The following is a 21,041-nucleotide window of genomic DNA, read 5'->3' as shown; positions in this document are numbered from 1 at the left end:
ATAAAATAGTTCAACATGTTCATATTCTGATATCGGTATTGCACCATTTCTTAAACGCACTAAAGTTTTAAACCCAAGAAATATAAGATATAGCTTCTTAATAAATGATGTATATTCAGGTTTGACTTTCTGTTGTGTATCCAGTACTATGCAATTTTATGCAAGAATAATTAAGGACTAAAAGTATTTTAATGTTTTTAAGCTTTCCATGTAAAAACACATTAGTTACTTGCAAAGTGTGGTATCGTCAAGTGTTACAAAAAGAAACCATACCACAACAAAGTGTATTAACATGGTTTCCATTTGTGACACTTTGCGTTAAGATGCATCACGTCTTTAAAAAGCTAGCGTGAATGTAAAATTGTTTTAAAATTCTACAAGTATAATATGTTACAAAAATTTATTAATATCACATAATTATTTAGATTCTATCTCAAAAACCAATAAACGTTAAAACTATAGCAAAAGATATCTTCACGTTCAAGCTTTTTAAGAAACAGGCTTTTTACGTACCGGGAGTTTTTGTTAAAACTGACGAACTTCTCTCAACTATTCACCTTTTTTTTTAATAAGTTAACGCGTGGTCACTTTGACATTATTCACTTTTAAGCTTCTGTTAATCTAAAAAGCACATTAGTTATCTATGGCAACAAATCATGCGAATATCTTTATATGCTAAAATACAATCGACATGAATTTAAACTAAAATTGTAGCCGGTTGTTAATTGTTTATGTAACAAGAATACCCGCGAGTACTGTTTCTTAAAACTTATATTATCTCTGTTATTTGTTAAATGTTAATTTTTTTAGTAACTTGTCGGTTTTAGAAATACACGGCGTCAAAATAATTCCGAACCTTGTCAAAATAATTCCGAACCGTATCAAAGTAATCTCAAACTGTTTAGAAAATAATCTTCAATTTGATTTCTTATCACAGTATTTTCTATTAATAGAATGAAAAGAAAAAATATTATGTTTGAGAATTGGTTCCATAAGAAATAAAATGTGGGAGCAGCCATAAATTACTATTAGGCTCTTGCGACCCTTTTTAATAAATCGCAGTCATATATAGGGATGGCACTTTTACTTACTCAAGTAAGCCTTTATGAAAAAGTAAATTGCGTATATAATTGTAAGCGTTCAAAAAAAACTTAAATTTACTTTTAAAAGTAATTTACTTTTCTAAAACAATTTTTATTTTGTAAAGAAAGGTGAATTTACTTTCAAATGTAAGTTATATGTAAGTAGATTATATAATAAAGTAATTTACATTTACATGTAAAATTGAGTTACATAGAAAAGTAATTTACTTTTACATTTATAAGTTAATTACTTTTTTAAAATTGCATTACATAATATAATTTTACCTCGAAATGTAACTTACTTTTACATTTAAAAAGAATTTATTTTTAAAAAAATTATATTACCGTAATTGTAAAAAAAAAAGCATTTTACAATACATTATAAAAAAGTTACATGCAATCAAATGTAAATAAAATTTACTTATATAATTAGTTTTCCTAAGTAGAAATGTGTTATTTTATAACTAAAATGAAATGGCTATTAAAAGTAAATTACATAAAATTACTTTTGATTACTTAAGTTTACATTTTAAATAACTTTTAGTTACAATTAAAAGTAATCTATATTTAAAAAGTAAGTAAATTTACTTTTCGTCTACATTTTCTTTAAAAGGATAGGATTGAAAATTTCTTTTAAAGGATGGGATTTGAAATTTTTGATAGGATTTGAAAGAATTGTATGAGAGAGTGAAATGGAGTGAAACAAAACTTGCAGTAAAGCATAGGTAATTTAATTTGGGGCAACAACTGGTCTGAACGGACTAAGACTTTTTTTTCCCTGTGCACCTTTAAAATATCAATAATCGACTCCGATTATATTGGCAATTAAAACCATTCCTAGCGCCGGAACAATTTCGCATTTGCTTTGAAACCATTCTTAGACCCTGTTTAAAAAAGAAGTTCAATTCCTGGCCGAACATGGAAATATTTTACTAGTCTTAGGCTGGAACAGTTATCTTTTGGAAAATTTTCAATGACGGAACGTATGGAATTCAGGCGGTGTCAAGAAAATTATCCTCCTTAAAAAAACCTCCTGAGAAAAATGCCTAAATAGTTTCTTTTATATACTTAGATACGCTTTACTGTCATTTTATCATTGTATCAGCTTTTTTCCTGATACCGCTTTTAATGTGTAAATTTTTAAATTTATTTGTTGCTTTTTTATTTTTGTTTTATCGAATGATTTTTTTGGAATTAGTGTATATATATATTGACTGATTGTTAAGGTGAGTTTCCACTCATCCGTTTTAGCTAAGGGAAAAGGAAAGGGATGGGAAAATTAATCACATGAGCAATTTGTAAAATAGTTTTGAAAATTAATCACTGCGCATGCTCACATGATTAATTTTCCCATTCCTTTCCCTTTCCCGTTGCTAAATCGGATGAGTGGAAATTCACCTTAAGGGAGAACATAAACAAAATAGAACACACAACAACTGACGGTTTGGACTTTGTTGAGGTAGTCTTTTAATTTAAACAAAGGTTTGTTGTTGCTTTTTTGGGGGAGGGGGAATTTTTTCGTAGGGAATTTTTGTCAGGGGGATATTTAAGTGGGGTTCTTGGGTTTCTTTCTTAAACCAGTTTAGAAATAACCTAAACAACTTATAAATTTGCTTTTCAAAGAATCTCTACTTCCCATATGGGAGACACCCATATGGGAAGTAGAGATTGTTTGAAAAGCATTCTTTTCATTTGTTGCCAACACAAATAAGTATGTTTGTTTGATGTGCCCGGAGAATGGAAACCTTTTGTGTGGGCCTGAACCAAATCTGCGAAAACATATTTTGCATGTTCATAAAAAATCTGATTATCTTTACGATTCTCAAAAAAAATTACTTGTTCAAGATAAATTAGTTGGGATGCAGCACAAAGATGAAATAGATGAAGCCGTAATAAATTGCATTATTCAAGATGGCCGTTTTTTTAACTATTTTCATAAACCTGGTATGCAACGCCTTCTAAACATTCTTGCTCCACTTTCCAAGCCGCTTCATCGAAAGGCAATAGCGAAGCAATTAAGGAAGTAATACTATCAATACAAGAACGATCTTAGAGCTAAATTTAAGTCAGTTACCCATATTGCCAAAGCAACAGATTTGTGGAAGAATAGGGTTAGATCCTATTGGCTTTGTATAACAGCTCATTATTTAACAAAGAAGTTCAAATACAAATCAAATATAGTTTGCTCTCGTAGATTTTACGGAAGACAGTTAAATAGTAGACTTACAGCATTCGTGCAAAAAGAAATTACTAAACTTGAAATTGATACTAAACTAATAAATTGCATTCATTTTCCTCAATTTCCTCCATAATTGCTACAGGTAAATTTATTTTTTGTCTATAGCTTGTTTTACCCGTAACTTTATCTGATTGCCATTTGCACCAACTGCTTTTCCCTTTTAAACAAAATTGATGACGAGTGACTTCATATGGAAAGTTTGTACAATGGTAAAGTACAGCTATTACAGAATTTCTCATACTCAGTAGGTTATTTTTATTTTGTCTTATAGCCATTCCAACAAAGTTCTGCATTGTGTTAATAGTTTTATTGGTCAACCTTCCTTTTCCGGATATTTTTAAGCCATCGCTTAACAACCTGCCTTTAAAATCTTTAATTTTTTGACGCAAACGAGAGCCTACTCTTTTCTGATAATGGCCAATACATTCTAGCTTTTCAATAACATAATCACCGTATGGTTTACTTTTAACAACATTAGAAAATGAACTTGAGTCACCATCTCCAAGGTACTTAGTATATCTTAAATTATACTTTTGTATGGACGAATGGAATATTTCTTGAGCTCCAGCAGCTTCCATTGACCCTGCTGAGCCAAAATGATTTACTTGACAAGTGTGTGTAGCTTTCCAATATTCAAAATCAATAGGATTATTAATTCTTCTATGTACTTCACACTGCATACAAAACTTAGATAAAGAACAAACATCAATCACCTTTTTATTTTCATGCGAAAGACCAGCAACAACACCATTTAGGGAGGAGTACCCACGACGTTGCCATGTTCCATCTATTGATATGCCACAGTCAATAATTTCATCATCAGAAGCATTTGCATTTATAATTTCCCTTAGTTCTGATACAGCAGCTTTCATACTCTGAGAACTGCTTTCTTTATAAACTTTATGTAGTTTATTGTTTGTAATATTATAACTGTGATTCGTAAGAGGTGGAGGCATATTCATTATAGCAGTAAAAGTAGACATAGCTTCTCTACCACGTCCAATTTCACGAAATGCCATAACAGCACGTAAATTTATTTCATATGTTTTTGAACTAGAAACACTTTGATTTACAGATGGTGATGAATAAAATGTACTTTCAAAGTCACAGTTTGAACATTGTATTATAATTTCAATAGAAAATCCCATACGTATAGATTCATTATGAAAAAAAGTTAGCTTGCTATTACACTCACTGCATGTGGAATACTGTTCAAATATATTTTTAATAATTCTAAAGTTACAAATAAAGAAAAAATTGTCAACTTCGGAATCACAATTTGTTGCAGCACTAAAGTTATGTTTTTTCTTAAGCTTTGATGCACTTGTTGTTTCTGATTTCCTGCTACAACCATTTACTTCCTCTGCTCTCCTTGTATACCTATTTCCATGATATTTTCTCTTTAAATTTCTAATTTTATTCCTTTTGTTCGCCATACCAGATAGATAGTTTTCAGTTAAATTACATTAAATTAATGATACAGAGCACATTTTTAAGAAATATTACATTTTACAGAACAGTAGAAAAGCATAATAGATCTAACATTGAAAAATAGTTCAAAACTTTAAGTTAAAACCTTCAAGAAGTAATGAATAAATTTGTTGTTTACACCGTTGCTATGGCGTTGCTAAGGAGTAGGAAACTGCATTAACCACAATAACGGTATTTTTTGTTACTTTTTAAGCATATAATAGTAAAAATATATTATGAATTTTGTACTTCGATGCTTAATATAACATAATTCAAAAAAAAAAAAAAAAATTTTTTTTTTGATTTTTAATGGGGGTGAGCCACCTTAACAACTTTTTTCTTTCTTTTTTAAGGTTTTAAATAAGGTAATTTCTACTATACATACCAATAAGGTCTGCGGTGACCTCGTTGGCATGCAGAGTTGAAATTATCACTTAGTTGTGACAAATGAAATTATACAATCGTTAATAACCCGCATATGAGGTAATATTGTCGTTTGATGACATTAAAATTAATAAAAATTTCGGTAACTCTCACTCACTTGGGTAATTTCCTTATAAGTTGATGAAGCTTTAGGATGCAGAGTGATCAATAGAACTAGTAAATCATTTGAGAATACATTACTCCCATCAGAATTTTTAAAACGCATCGAAGTTACCTCGCTGTTACCTTACTCGGAAACAGTTGAAACAATCAAAGAGCAACTCAGTGTTTGAAAATATTTACTACAATGCAGAACTATTCATGAACAAAGTAAAGGAAGCGATGGTTCATAGCAGTTTCGATAAAGCGTTTTCTGTAGCGTAAGTAGAAGTTTTCGCCTATTTAAAAAATTCTTTACACGGGCACTAAAAACCATCCGAGCATTTCAGTATTAGAAAGCTTAGTTATAAAGTTGAAAAAGTTTTATCCTTGCTATAAGTAACTAAAATTTGTCGTCGTTTCCTTTTTTTTACAAATTTTCTTATTTATGATGAAATTAAGTCTGATTAATTATCTTTTTGTATACTACAGAACAGAAGCAAAGTCGTTCGGGTAATTAGACAGCCAACCAAAGAATTCCTCTACGACTCCATCTTGCCATTCAGCGGCAAAAGTAAGTACACTTTCATGAATAGAACTTCTCATGGTTATCCTATAAATCTCTTTATTATATAGAGAATTGTAATAGAAACTTTTAATAGAATGATTTCAACGTACGTATGGTTGTTTTATTTTAGTCTTAAATAACTAACTATGGCTGACGTTCAAGACGAGGAGTTTATACCTGATTATGAAGAGCAAAGTGACAATGAAGCCACTGCTGAAGACGGTGTTCAAGCAACAGATAGTGTTAAAAAAGATGTAAAAGGAACTTATGTTTCTATTCACAGTTCAGGTTTTAGAGACTTTTTATTAAAGCCAGAATTATTGAGAGCAATTGTTGATTGTGGTTTTGAGCACCCATCTGAAGGTAATTTTAATATTTTTTACTTTTAAAATTTATATCTAGTATTTTACAATCAATTGGTGAGCTAAAAAGACATAATAGCTATCTAATCGATTTCAATAACTGAAAGCCCTAAAGATTAAAATAAAAGTTAACTGTAAAAGATTACAGCTAATACTAGTGGACTGATAATTATTTATAAAACTCAATAACTTAAGAAAAAATTGTCTTTTAAGATTTGTACAATTTTTGAGCTGTCTTACAATAAATGAAAAGTTTTGGAAAAGTGTTAGGAAAACCTTAAAATAACTTATTTCCAATAATATTTAAGGAAAACATTAAAAAAAAAAAAAATTAGAGAGTTCCTCTAATAATTTATTTAAAAATTTTTATTCAAAAATTCTCATTTCACTAGCCACTTTTTTTTTTTTACAACCTTTTTTCTTATTCATATCTTTTTAATTAGGATATATTTTTAAGCTAAAGTGCCAGTTTTTTTACATTGATACAATAAAATAATGCAGACTTTAATAACCATGCATATATATATATATATATATATATATATATATACACATTTAGCAGTAATTTTTAAACTACCCACTTATTAAAAGTCTTTATGCCTTATAGTACAGCACGAATGTATTCCTCAAGCTATCCTTGGTATGGACATTGTATGTCAAGCTAAAAGTGGTATGGGAAAGACAGCTGTGTTTGTGCTTGCTACTCTTCAACAGCTTGAACCTGTTGACGGTCAAGTCAGTGTTCTTGTAATGTCACATACAAGAGAGCTTGCTTTTCAAGTTAGTAAAGAGTATGAACGATTCTCCAAATATTTACCAAACACCAAAGTTTCAGTTTTTTTTGGAGGTCTTAGTGTAAAAAAAGATGAGCAGACTTTGAAAACAAATTGTCCACATATTGTTGTTGGTACTCCTGGTCGTATTTTGGCACTTGCAAGAGATAAAGTTCTGAACTTGAAACATGTAAAACACTTTATTCTAGATGAGTGTGATAAAATGCTTGAACAGTTAGGTGAGTTAATTTTCTTACAATGATTTTTTTTTTTTTTAATTTTTTCAAATCTCAGTTATGATTCTGAAAACTTATTTTTCAGACATGCGTCGTGATGTACAAGAAATCTTTCGTATGACACCACATGAGAAACAAGTTATGATGTTCAGTGCCACACTTAGTAAAGACATGCGCTTGGTTTGCAAAAAGTTCATGCAAGATGTAAATATCCTATTTTGTACTCATTTCAAAATCATTCATCTTGTATTCATAAGTTTCATAGTTTTGCTTGTTGATCAAGTTGATTGTGTTCAGAGGATCATTTTTTATGAATTATGAAGTCATCAAATCAGAAAATTCATTTAAACAAAATGATGTTGGTGGTTGTTAGAAATGTTGGCGGTTAATCATTACATCATCAGGCTCATTCATTTTCATTGACTCTTTCCATTGTCAAGTTTTTCAAGAAAAATATTGTTGCTATTAATTGCGTCATCTTTCAAAAATTGGCCATTTGCTGTCAGCAATCAGAAGCAGACAAAATGAAAAGAAAGAGTGAACGATGTTTTCATTTGTAAGATGGATGCATCCAAGAGTTGATGGTAGTATCTTGTTTTTATGTGGTGATGTCCTTTATAGCATTCATAATTAAGTTTTAATTATGCTTAGAAATTTTTTGTAGAAAAAAAAAAAAAAACAGTTGAATAACTATAATTTCAAGGGGAAGTTAGCTATAACATAATTGTAAGAGAAAGTTACAACCTTAGTCTTATCAGATTTGGACATAGAGAATTTTAAAACAAATTGTGGTATTGTCAGGTATTGTATTTTCTCTAATAGTTTCACCATTACTTTTTCAATATGGCACAAGAAATGGATTGCATTTAAATGGCAAAATATAGCAGTCTTAACTTAGAAGGAAAATTTGTCATTGTGAGCAGGATTATAAGAAAGAGTGTGGGAGATCTTCATTTAGTTGTTTTTTTTTTTTTTTATGAATGTGAATTTAGAAAATTATTTTTTCCTAATTCTCATTAACAATATTTTCAATTATAATAAAATGTTATACCAAGTTTAAGTGGTGTTATTGTGAAATTTTTTCATTTCAATATATTAAGATATTTTATACAGCCCATGGAAGTTTACGTTGACGACGAAACAAAGCTAACACTGCATGGCTTAACGCAACATTACTGCAAACTGAAAGATAATGAGAAGAATAGAAAACTATTTGATTTATTAGATGCTCTAGAATTTAATCAGGTAACTTTTTTTTTTAACAGTTCAAACAAGTCTTATTTTTCTAGGACCAATTTTTTCAAATTGGAAATTATTGGTATGAAAGTTTGGTCAGTTTTAAAAACTTTCTTTTGGTAAAATTTTAGTTATGATTTTTATTGTTAGGTTATAATTTTTGTGAAATCTGTTCAAAGATGCATTGCATTATCTAACTTACTTGTTGAGCAAAATTTCCCTGCTATTGCCATACATAGATCTATGCCTCAAGAAGAAAGGTATTTGGTTCTTTTTTTTATGTTATCTCAATTGTTTATTTATTTATATTGTTATTATTTTTGATTGTCTATTTTGTTAGTTTAATTAATAAAAAATTAGTTGCGTTTTTTACATTTTTGTTACTGCACTTTTAGAATTTCACGTTACCGTCAATTTAAAGATTTTCAGAAGCGCATTCTGGTAGCAACTAATTTATTTGGAAGAGGAATGGATATTGAAAGAGTCAACATAGTTGTTAATTATGATATGCCAGAAGATTCTGATACATACCTTCATAGAGTAGGTTTTATTACCTAAACATGCTTTTTCCAAAAAGTTAATTTATCATTAATACCAATTTAATAAAAGCATTTATTAGAGCACTCAAAGAATTATTAAAAGAGCAATATATCATGAAAATCTTAAATCATTTTCAGGTCGCTCGAGCCGGACGCTTTGGTACTAAAGGTTTAGCTATTTCTTTTGTTTCTGATGAGGAAGATGCTAAAGTTCTTAATGATGTTCAAGATCGTTTTGAAGTAAATGTCAGTGAACTTCCTGCAGAAATCGATGTATCAACTTACATTGAGGGTTATGAAGCGCAGCGTTAAAAAAGACTTTTAGTTTTAAAATCAGATGGCAACGTCAATTAGATTTGTAAATACCAAACATCTTTATTATTTTGTGGAAAGTCGTTTTCATTTCTCGCATACCTGACTATTAGGTGTATAAATATCACTGTGGTGGCTTTGTTTTAACTGCATTGTTAAATTAATGATATGTTGAATAAACTAAAACATTTTAGCTTTTTTTTTTTTATTTTTTTCTAAAGTTATGGAAACTGTTACTAAATTGTTCTTTTATCCGATTTAAAAATACATTTATATACGGTTAATTTACGTCAAAATGATTGGACTAGTGTTTTAAAAAATTTATGGGCATGCTTTTTATATTTTTAACAAGTTTTCTCCTGAAGACTTTTTGCCATATTTTTTCTTCTTTTTATTGGTAATTATTCTCGTACTTTCAGTTACTAAATTACAGCTCGACCAAAACTTAATTTACAAGAGAAATCTGAGAAGGTCATTGTTGGTGCATTCAATGCAAAAAAAAATCTGACGATCAGACTGCGTTACAAAAAATGACTTGCTTTTATATTGGTTCATACCAGTAAAAACAATTCTAATTTTTTGTTTGTTCTTTGTTTGCAATTTGCAATGTCTGTTAACATTTGGCAAGAAATAGTTGAATTGCCTTGATATAATCCTATATATGACAACAGAAGCCAAACGTTAAGAAAAATAGTTGCTTTGTTCCTCGTGGAAATCCCATCACTGTTAAAGGAACTCGGAACATATTTGAGTATAGTTTATAGTCAAAAGCAATTTAAAAAGCATCTCAGACTTGAGCTAGGATTAGATAAAAAAAGCTACAGTTGTCACACCCAGGCTATTAAAAGGCAGATTGACAGGAAACCCATCAGGTCAATGAGAAGAATAGCAAAAGATGTTAATGTGCCTAAGAAAACAGTGACAGGTCGTTCGCAACGATGCCATATTATTGGCCGGATACAAAAAGTTTTTTCTTACTGTCTCTAAGACTGGAGTGTTAAAAGAAAAACTCCATTGAAAGAAAAATACGTTTAGCTGTTCTTAGTCGAAAAATACTTCTCTGTTGAACCACCCAGCGGCAGCCGAGCTGGTCGTTTAAGGCATAAGACCCCTCAAAAAAATTTTAAGATAAAATTTAAAAAAAAAACCTAACTATATTCTGAGAAAGAACTAGATAACAACATTTTAAAAAATAAAATAATAATTTTATTAGTTGTCATGGTTACCAATTAAAATAGTCAAAATTCAAAAATATTTGTGCCACCCCGGCCATACTACCTCAGTAAGTGAAAGCATTTACGGTATGAAATTTTGGCAAAAAGTTAACAACATATTGATCTACAAACTGAACTAAAACTATCTTAAAAAAATAAATATTTGAAATTTTTAAAATGACGCATTAAAAAAATGAAATTTTTAAGATCAAGCTAGTATAAATAAAAAAGTTTTTACAATATTGCAAAACTTTTAGTTCCAATTGTAAAACTAGATGTAATAAATTTTTGCTGTAAGTTTCATGCAAATTGAACATACCATTAATGAAATAGGATGGTCGGGAGGTCTGGGGAGGTCGGGAGGTCAAAAATTTACATATTGAGAAAAACGCATTTAAATATAATATTCATAATTGTACCAAAAATTTTCAATAAAAATGTCAGTTTAAAAACAGTTACATATAAGAACATGAACCAGGATCATATAGACCACTTTCTTGGTTATTACCAGCATCTTTTTTTTTTTTTTTTTTTTGCATCCACGAATTACTTTTTGTTGCTTTTTTGATGTTGTCCGATTTTGATATTCTGCAAAAATTAGACGTTTTTTGTTCATGATTGAACAACCTTGAAGAGTATATATTCCTGAAGTCATATTCAACTTTTCAATTAAGAGATCTTGCTTTTCTTCCAATATTAAAATTTGAAACAGCGTCATAAACTCCGATCTCCAACTGTGTTAAAGAAACATACTTTGTTTTGGGTATGCGCTGCCATATCATCCCATGATATAACAGCGCACACCCAAAAAATGTCTTACTGTGAAGGCATTTTTTTAAGAGTTCTTCTTGATATAGGTTTTAAATGGCTGACAACTGAGAATGGAGGGCCTGTGCCTAATTTGTAGATAGAGGTTTTATTAGCTTTGTCCTGTTTGTAACGACACCAGCTATTGATACCATCAAGGCAATGATTATGCTAGTTATTTTCAGCTGATGAAGATACATGAAACAATGTTGCAAATATGGCCTTTTTCATATCTTTCAAATCATTTACATTTTACCTAACAGCAATTCCATAGTAGCGTTGTAGACGGTTAATTGTAGCATTTGTTAATTTTCCTTCCCCTCCAAGTCCTTTAATAGTCTTTTTCAACTTTCTTAATCTACTATCAACATGTTTTTGTACATGTCCAACACACTCCAACTTACACACTACATATCTATAATAGTCTACATATCTTAGTCTATTTTGTGAGATCGAACGGCTAAACATTCTTTGTGCACCAATCACTTTCATACCAGGAGCAGAGCCACGATAATTTAATTTACATACATGTGATGATTTCCATGTTTCAAATGCAATAGGATTACTTTCTTTTAGTTTAAACTTTAGGCTACATGCTTTGTATGATCGACTCATTGGTTCGCAATCAAGAATTTTACCTGTTTTCATTGATATCGCTGTAACAACTCCATTTAATGAAGAGAATCACGTCGTTGCCAGCTACCATCTACAGATACTACAGTATCTGTAGCATATTTAAAAAAGACTGAGAGATATCTTTGGCAGCATCAATCATTGTTTCTTTTGCAACAATTTTAGCACATTCAGAGACATTTTTAACTATTTTGTTGTAATTGTTTTTAGTCATTAGGTTAGGAATGTTCATTAAAAATGTAAATTTTTCTAATCTTGAAAAACCTTGACCACATGCACGCATTGAATAAATTATTTACATCAAAAGTTTTTCTTCCAGAGCATGTCTTTGAAGTGTAGAATTCAAGTTTTTCGTTGCAGTTTGGGCACCAAATGTATAAGATTGAGATCAACCCTTTTTTCTTAGAAAAACATTCCGAAAGATTTAAACTAGATTGTAGACATTTTTTTACAACATAACTGGTAAATCACACTAGATAAAATTTCCATGTCAACAATACGATAACCAACAGAATTGTTTTCATTTTGCTATGTCTCAATTTTTTCAATTATTTTGAAGATACAGATAAATCAACAAAGTGCTAGAAGAAAGTCTTTTTCAGTACTTATAAAAGAAGCTACTGGCAAAGTTGAATCATTTAGCAAACTTCTGGTTCATCTATTTCCATGAAATCTTCTAGATTTTTTACTTTTAGTACTTTGTTTTACTCTGCATGACTTACCCATTGTTTAGAAAGTTTATTAGATAAAAAAACTATAATGAATAAGCTCGCAATTCTTGTTAAAAATTCGTTGCTATACGTGTTACTAGGCAGAAAAAATTTACCCAGCTAAAGGCAACATTGGATATCTCAAGAACTAAATCAAATCTTTAAAAATGGTTTTCAAATTTGTGTTCAGCGATAAATTTCGTGCCAAAGTTACATAAAAAAAAATTTAAGATTTTTGAGTGATCTAATACCTTAATTGCCAAGAATAATCCTAAGCTAGTCCCTGATGCATCATACCAAGATCAAATTGATTTTCTGAATCGTGAATTTCAGACAGTACCCCTTCAATTTTCAAAGTCTAAGGATTCTAAATGATCTTCATCCGTGACTGCGTTCATTCCTACACACGAAAGAAATGCCCAAACCAGAGGTCTAAAATCTTCTTTCAGTAGTTCTTTTTGTATAACTTTTATTATAGCTTTAACACTTGAAGATTAAAAAATATCTTTAATGATTCAAGATACTTTAAAAACTGGACATATAATAACAGATGCTTTAGTGGTGCTCTAGCTTTTAATTAACTTTTTACACACCATTATTGTGTAACAAACAAACGAATTAAGATTTCCGTTACAGATTCTTTAAATTTTTTATTGATTATGAATAAACAAGTATAAATCACGTAATTTCCATTTTCATTTGGTAAAGAAAATTTAAAATTATAAATCACGTAAATTGATAATCTAACTGTTAATTGTGATAAAACCAATACAATGATACATAAGCTTCACTCTTTAGGCACAAATTGTATGTCGGTGTCGTCCACCGATACAACTTTGGTAACAGTTTCACCTTTTTCTTTTAAAATATCTTCTATATTTCTAAAAGCACGAACATACGCTTATTGTTGAAGGTAAACAAATATGTTTGTAAATTTTAAATATTGTTTTCATTGTGCGTTTAAAACTTATCAATTAAAAACAAAAAATTCACGTTTTATAACTCACCGTTTTGTATCGTAAAACCATCCAAGATTATCTGAGATGAGATGAATATTATTGCAACCATCACACTTTACAAGGACTACTCCAGTGTCATAGGCTTGCTTATTGATAACTTTAGTTGAGCGAGTGTTACAAACTTTGCACGTGTAGGTCAAACTCAACTTGCGTTTGAGCTGTCCAATGGATTGTGCCTCTGAGCAAATAGATCTTATGAAACTGTTTTTAATATTTTGATATGTGGGTTTTTGAAAGTTTTTTGTTAAATATAAAAAATAGTTAATTTGACCGCTTTGACTATGAAAATGTCCACATTTGCGAAGAGTAAGCAAGTATTTCCTGCAGGCAACATTAAGCATATTAACTAGAACTTTGCTAAACATCAATTGTACTATATCTATATCTATATATGTGTGTGTGTGTATATAAATATATATATATATACACACGTATGTATATATATATATATATATATATATATATATATATATATATATATATATATATATATATATATACACACACACACACACACACACACACATATACACACACACACACATACACACACACAAGCACAAGCACACACACACATCTGTGTGTGTTGTTATAGTTTTGAGTTGTATGTCATGTCTTGTAGCAATCACCAGCCATGAATTTTGTTTTTTTTTTTTTTCATTATATTTTTTATAGTATATATATATATATATATATATATATATATATATATATATATATATATATATATATATATATATATATATATATATATATATATATATATATATATATATATATATATATATATATATATTCTTAGTCTCCTAAATAATAAACAGAGTACAAAAATTGTAGTTCTTAAGAAAAAAAATTAATGAAAGAACACAAATAGCAAGCTTTAAAGAAACTAAAAGAAATGCAAAAATCATATTACATATAAATCTAAAATACATTTATAGGTAGAAATATAGTCAATTTATAAATAAAATGCATAATTTTATAAAGTGAATAAAATTAAATTGATTTAATTCAAGCTGTGAGTATGTAGTATTTAAGTGTAAAATGTAAAATATTTTAAAAAAACCAAAAATATAAATATTGTACATCATAAACTAGCTATTCAGAAGTACACAAACTTTTAATTAAAAGTTATTGGTTTGCTTCCAACTTCTTTTTAATGTCTAATATTCTGGATAAAAGTTGTTTATAATTAGCAGTACATTCTGCAGGATGGAAAACTGTACTTATACTTTGTCCATCACAGTTCATGCTTTCAGAAATAAGATTGAAATAAAAGTCAAAGCTGCTCAAGAAAACTTTCTCTATAAATTTTGTTATTAGTATAGGGATATTTTCTGACACCTGCAGAATTTCACATACAGCAACACGCAAAGTTTCATGCTTTACATATTCATTATACAACATGCTTTCTCGTGTTCCTTGCATTTTACAAAATCCTGGCTCATTAATGTAAGGCTCCTTATTCATTAATGACTGTATTGACATCAGTAATGAGGATAGGGAGTGAGCAGCAGTCCATTTTGGTCCAAACCATGTCCCTAAACTACTTAAACAAACTTTTCCATTATTATAAAAATTTGGATTAAATCTAACAGATCCATTCCCAGTTGTCATAAGTTTAACTAAAGGTGGTGACATAGGGTAGGTGGGAGGTATTCGAATAAAAAAATAAAAGAATCCACCTTCATATGGTGTATCTGCAGGCCCAGAAATTAATGCATGTATTTTAGTAATATCATCTTCATCAGGAAACACAAAAATCAAAGGGGATGGGTCAGTCATCATAACAGAAATGTCTCGCTTTATCCGGCTTAAACACAATACAGTAGGTTTCTCTGTCCATTCTGTGGAAAAAGGATCCCAATTGCTGACTGGAGTTTTAAAGAATTCTTCATCACCTGAATTTACATTTGCCATTGTGAAGATAGGCCTATATAAAAAAGCAATACTATATACACTGGTGTGAAAATTTCATTGACTTCTTTTGTTGGTGTAAGGAATTTATAGTTTTCATAGTTTTTAAACATTGTTTACAAGAACTTTTTTACTGCGGGAAGGTACTTGTGCATTTAGCAGCTTAAGAAATTTAATTTTTGTATATCTTATTTGTAATCAAAAAGTAATTAACTTTTTTCTATGATGCTATTTTGCCCATTGATGAAATGGGTAAAGGTGTATCACAGAAAAAAGTTAACTACATCAATAGGCAAAGTTTAAGAAAAAAAGTCCAGCGCTAACCCATGTTTAAGAAAAAAACCCATGTTTAAGAAAAAAAGACTTTCGCACCCCCCCCCCCCCCCTCTTTTTTTTTTTTTTTTTTTTTTTTTTATGATTGATTCTGATAGAGAATTTTATGCTGATTAAGAATCTTATAAAAAGATAGGTCTCAAAATCAATGGAAAGTGCTCTAATCTGAAGTTGAAAGTACAAAAATATACGATAGATCCCTAATATCCGCCATCTTGGAAAACGACTTTTTTTTGTTTTAAAAGTTATTTCTTTAAAGAACAAACAACCTGGTTTTTTTTATTTTATAGCAAAGATTTCTAATTATGAGAATTCATTCATGTTTAAATTATCATGCAAATTTGCGGTAACTGGGATTATTACTTTGTTGTCTAAAATATCCTTTGAAGTTTTTATCAAAGAAGTTGAAAAATTCTTTTATTAATTATATACAAAAATAAATTATAATTTTTATTAAATATAAATTATTATTATAATTTTTATTAAATATAAATGTTTATTGAACCTCAAGTTCAATAAACATTTATATTTAACAAAAATAAAACTTTATTTTTATTAAATATAAATGTTTATTGAACTTGAGGTTCCAAAATATTATATGCATTTTGAGAATACTGCTCAGAAATGCCTTTATTGGTTCACTAACCAATATCTTCTTAAGGAAGAAATTGGAAAATTTACTATATTTTCTGTAAAAGTATCTTTCTTCGATACGAATGTGAAGGAACTGGCACTAAAAATCTTCATACTTTTTCTTTTTTTGAGAATGATAGAAATAGGAAAAACGTAGTAAAATGCCCCTTAAAAGTCCTTTGACTTTTTAAGGGGAAATTTGTTACTCGCCTATAACACAAAAAGGCTAAAGGTCGACCCTGGTGTATGTTTATCCTGATATATTTATTTTTTCACTTTTCATTACCCCAAGCATAGGCTACATCCAAACTTTTGACGCTAACAATTAGGAGATAATAACTTACTAAAGAGTGCTTGACATTTATTTTTCATTGTCTTATGAGAAACAAGGATTAAAAAGTTGTCAGTGTTAATCCAGTACCTTGTATTTTATACACAATATAATGTAGCTATTAGTGATCGACCGGAATTCGGTTCGGATCCGGTTTCCGGTCAAAATTACGACCGGAACCGAAATTCCGATTCCTGTTCCGGGTATATTTAAGATTTCGGTTCCGGCCGGATTTCCGGTTCAAAATGCTACCGAAAATATATATTATAAAGCTTTATTTAGCATAATACCGTTATGATCATTTTGATAAAAATGATTAAAAAAATTTTTAAATTAGTTGTTAAGCTTAAAAATTAATATTAATAAAATTTGGCTTTGTTTGAAAACTAATTAATTTTCTTGTTTAAATTAACTTTAAATTAATATTCATATCTTGTAATGTTTTTATCGCTATTATTTGAGCTGAAGTTACACCATTCTGATTCTTACCAGCTCATTTTCTTAAACATATTGTCATGATCCAAATGGACAATTTTGAACCTCCTAAAGATGAATTTGGCTCCTGCAGCTCATCTTTTTCGCACATTGTAAAAATTATTGCACAACTTCGAACAGGGGAAAACGATTAATGTGCATTTTGACAATCCAAAAAATAATTTAGGTGTTAAATGATTTTTTTGGATTGTCTAACTGCTTCTCTATGCCTTGGGTTTCGGAAAAACTTTAAAAAAAAATGTAAAATTTTAGTTATTTTTACTACATTAATTTTTGTTTAAATTAGAACTAACTTTTTAAAAATATATTACTTATTTTCGGTTCCGGTTTCGGTTCCTGTTCCGGTTTGGATTTATTTTCGGTTCCGGTTCTGGTTAGGAATATTTAGAATCTATTACCGGTTTGGTTCCGGTTCCGGCAAAATATCTGTTCCGGTCGATCACTAGTAGTTATCATATAATGAAAAAAAAAAAATTAAATGGAATTCAAGGAAGAAATTTTAAAAATGTATGTATGTATGTATGTATGTATGTATGTATGTATGTATGTATGTATGTATGTATGCATGCATGTATGTATGTATGTATGTATGTATGTATGTATGTATGTATGTATGTATGTATGTATGTATGTATGTATGTATGTATGTATGTATGTATGTATGTATGTATGTATGTATGTATGTATGTATGTATGTATGTATGTATGTATGTATGTATGTATGTATGTATGTATGTATGTATGTATGTATGTATGTATGTAAGATTGGCTAAATAAGATTGTTTGCTCGTTAGTGATATTTTTATTTACTAATCATTATATAATTTTTTTTTTTTACCAACGGCAGAAGAGACTCATTTCCCAAAGTTATTACCTCTTTATTAGCTTTTCAAAATTTGTTATTTGATCACAACCTGGTTTTGTCAAGTAAAAATGTAAATTTGATCACATGTTTTCACCGGACAAAAAAAAACCTTAAATACACTTATCGACTTTATTGCTCAAAGTGTCGCAAACGATGTTTGCTCCTTTTAGTCGTTTTTGGGGCGACGTCGAAAGTTTGTAAAAAACGTCGGATTTTCTAAATCGTACCACAAATTAAAAGTTGTACAAATGGATAATAACAATTGTCAAAGTGTGCTAGACTGAACATTACTGAAAAAGTTGTGCTTAGAGATCATTTTGTTTATTTTTAAAGATATTCTCCTTTTTCAGAAAAGACAAAATCCGTCATAACCCATAGCGTGGTAAAAAATTAACATTTTAATTTTTAACAACTTTTGCTTTGTAACGTTCATTTTAGTGAATTGTTTTCCAAAAAAAGGTTATGGTCAAAAGAAATGTTTAGTGGTGCAATCGAACACTTATAAAATCACCCGAGTAGTTTCCCTCCCCCCCCCCCCCTTTTTTTTTTTTTTTTTTTATGATTGATTATGATAGAGAAATTTATGCTGATTCAGAAAAAGCAAAACCCTAATATTCGCCATTTTGAGAATAACAAATTAATGATCTTTTAGCTTACAAAAGCAGTACATTAACACATGGTTTTAACGTAAAAAATGTTGTTAAAGTATATTTATCTTGCGTAACTTTTTGTGCTGTGAAAATAGCCGTTTTTTGATTTATTAGAGAATAAACTATACTGCAAGTAATATACTTTTATAATACATTTTTAAAAAGAATCCAACAACTTTGTTTTCTAAAAGAAGAATTTTTGAAGTTTAGTTCATAATCGTTTTATCACATTTAAAAATTTGTAAAATGTAACCCTCAAACCGTTTTCTTAATAAAAAAAAACAAAAAACAAGCGTACAATACGGTAATAATTATTCATCGATTTGTCTAAATTCTCACATTCTACATTCAACCTTTATTTGAAATCTTCAATTAATTTCATAATTGAGGCTTTATCTCACAAATGACAAATAATTTTTTCTTTAAGTTTAGTAATCGGCTGTGGATTATTCTTATAGACCTAGCTTTTCATGTAACCCCAAAGAAAATAATTCAACGGTGATTACATGATCTTGGTGGCCAATTAACTTCCCATTTCTGCTGATAACATGTCCAGGAAATTTGTTACGCAATAAAGTGATTGCTTTAGCAAAATAAGGTGTAACGCCATTCTGTTGAAACCAAATTTCTTCTAGATCAATATTCATTCATTAATTCAGCCCACAAAAATTCACGTAGTTTTCTAAAAAGCACTTTTTACAGAACGCTGATTTTCATAAAATGATTCAACAATTTGAACGCGTTCTTGTATCGTGTGTGAAACTATTTTTATAAATATCATACATCTTAAATGTAAAAATACCCAGATGAGTTCAGTGCGCCATCTATATTTTATTTATTCTTAAAAAAAAAACCCCGCGCAACTTGAACATTTTGGGAATTCACGAATTATTATCATCACGCCAATTTGTTATACTTAAGTTGTAAGAACTTTGGTTCTTAAATTTTCCTGTATAAGTTTTTTTATAACATTTTTGCACTTTTTTTTATCGAAATGGAACAGAAACCACAATTTCAAAGAAGATATATTTTAAAAATTATAAATCACGTGAATTGATAATCTAAATATGTTAAATATGATAAAACCAAAACATTGATATATAAGTTTCACTCTTTAGGCACAAATTGTATGTAAAACAATATCTTTAAAAAAAAAAAATTGATTAGTAATTCTTTTACAGGATCTCTCTAATAAGTATTGGTTTTTTCACAGGTCAGTTGCAAATCGCTAATGAAATTAGGTCTTCCAAAATTAGGAAAAAGGGTTAATCACTTTTTAGAAAAGGGGTCACTTTTACCTGTAAGATATTAAGTTCATTTGACATGACTGTAAATGTATTCATATATATTTAGTAACTATTGTGGTTATTTTTTAATAATCATTTTACCATCATTTAAATACTATTTTAAAATAAAATTTAAACTTTCGATAACATAAATAAATTAAAAAGAAAAAAAAAATTACGATACATTTGGTGGGGCAAAAGTCACTTTACCATTTAAAAAAGAAATAACTTTTTTACTTATAATTTTTCTATAAATTTTTCTTTTAAGATTATAGTTTACGTATCTTAGAGGCTTTTTAGGTCTAAACACGAAAGATTACTAAGGGTCTGCGTATCGCTTCATTTCCATATCGTTATCATTCCGATACGATAGCGGAAAAAAAAAAAAAAATCGGAATGACGAAAGTTTCGGTATATACCAAGATTTAAACTAACTACAACACCGGTTAAAATTTTTATAACGATATTACGTCGTAATCATTCCGATGACACTTTTTTTTTTTGATATCATATCGGTATGATAACGATATGGAAATGAAACGATACGCAGACCCTTAAAGATTATATCTTTCAAATGACCCTTGTTTTCCTTTTCGCAAAAGCAAACTCTTTCGACGTCACTCTCCACAGCTGCTTGCAAAGTGACTGTTTATAATTTCCTGACGAATATTGTTTGCTAGCAAACAATATTTGTCAGGAAATTATAAACTCCAAACTATTGCTAAGTTGAGCTCAACTTAGCAATAGTTTGGAACTTATCAACAGCCTCTCGCTGTTTCAAATACCTCATAAAAAAATCTCAGGCGAAA

The 21,041-nt window shown here is 29.3% G+C and overlaps 3 protein-coding genes across 6 annotated transcripts; 1 reads left to right on the top strand and 2 right to left on the bottom strand.

The window, feature by feature from the left end:
- Positions 1-2,467: 2,467 nt before the first annotated feature.
- LOC145181031 (spliceosome RNA helicase DDX39B) lies at positions 2,468-9,532 on the top strand. 3 transcript variants are annotated; one of them, XM_090099862.1, is made up of 9 exons: positions 2,468-2,541; positions 5,806-5,887; positions 6,012-6,244; positions 6,851-7,255; positions 7,338-7,456; positions 8,366-8,497; positions 8,639-8,748; positions 8,884-9,028; positions 9,166-9,532. In XM_090099862.1, the coding sequence occupies exons 3-9, from the start codon at positions 6,028-6,030 to the stop codon at positions 9,337-9,339; spliced, it is 1,302 nt and encodes a 433-aa protein (XP_089955988.1). In that variant the 5' UTR covers positions 2,468-2,541; positions 5,806-5,887; positions 6,012-6,027; the 3' UTR covers positions 9,340-9,532. The 3 variants fall into 3 exon arrangements, with proteins under 3 accessions (XP_089955988.1, XP_089955986.1, XP_089955987.1); XM_090099860.1 differs by lacking the exon at positions 2,468-2,541 and adding an exon at positions 5,537-5,594; XM_090099861.1 differs by lacking the exon at positions 2,468-2,541 and adding an exon at positions 5,618-5,712.
- Positions 9,533-11,103: 1,571 nt separating this feature from the next.
- LOC145181594 (DNL-type zinc finger protein-like) lies at positions 11,104-14,152 on the bottom strand. Its single transcript, XM_080056721.2, has 2 exons — positions 13,711-14,152; positions 11,104-13,584 (listed from the first exon to the last, which is right to left on the bottom strand). Exons 1-2 carry the CDS (start codon positions 14,085-14,087, stop codon positions 13,491-13,493), a joined length of 471 nt encoding a protein of 156 aa, XP_079912847.2. The 5' UTR covers positions 14,088-14,152; the 3' UTR covers positions 11,104-13,490.
- A 644-nt stretch (positions 14,153-14,796) lies between these two features.
- LOC145181396 (ubiquitin-conjugating enzyme E2 Z-like) lies at positions 14,797-15,976 on the bottom strand. 2 transcript variants are annotated; one of them, XM_090101112.1, is made up of 2 exons: positions 15,408-15,973; positions 15,102-15,268 (listed from the first exon to the last, which is right to left on the bottom strand). In XM_090101112.1, the coding sequence occupies exons 1-2, from the start codon at positions 15,640-15,642 to the stop codon at positions 15,264-15,266; spliced, it is 240 nt and encodes a 79-aa protein (XP_089957238.1). In that variant the 5' UTR covers positions 15,643-15,973; the 3' UTR covers positions 15,102-15,263. The 2 variants fall into 2 exon arrangements, with proteins under 2 accessions (XP_079912614.2, XP_089957238.1); XM_080056488.2 differs by having other exon boundaries at positions 14,797-15,976.
- Between the last annotated feature and the right edge of the window lie 5,065 nt (positions 15,977-21,041).

The sequence above is a fragment of the Hydra viridissima genome, unplaced genomic scaffold (assembly GCF_058129835.1).
Source record: "Hydra viridissima isolate aposymbiotic clone 2 unplaced genomic scaffold, HvirCarnegie_v1 scaffold_10, whole genome shotgun sequence".
Taxonomy (NCBI): Eukaryota; Metazoa; Cnidaria; class Hydrozoa; order Anthoathecata; family Hydridae; genus Hydra; species Hydra viridissima.
This window is presented reverse-complemented; position numbering and strand designations above follow the sequence as displayed.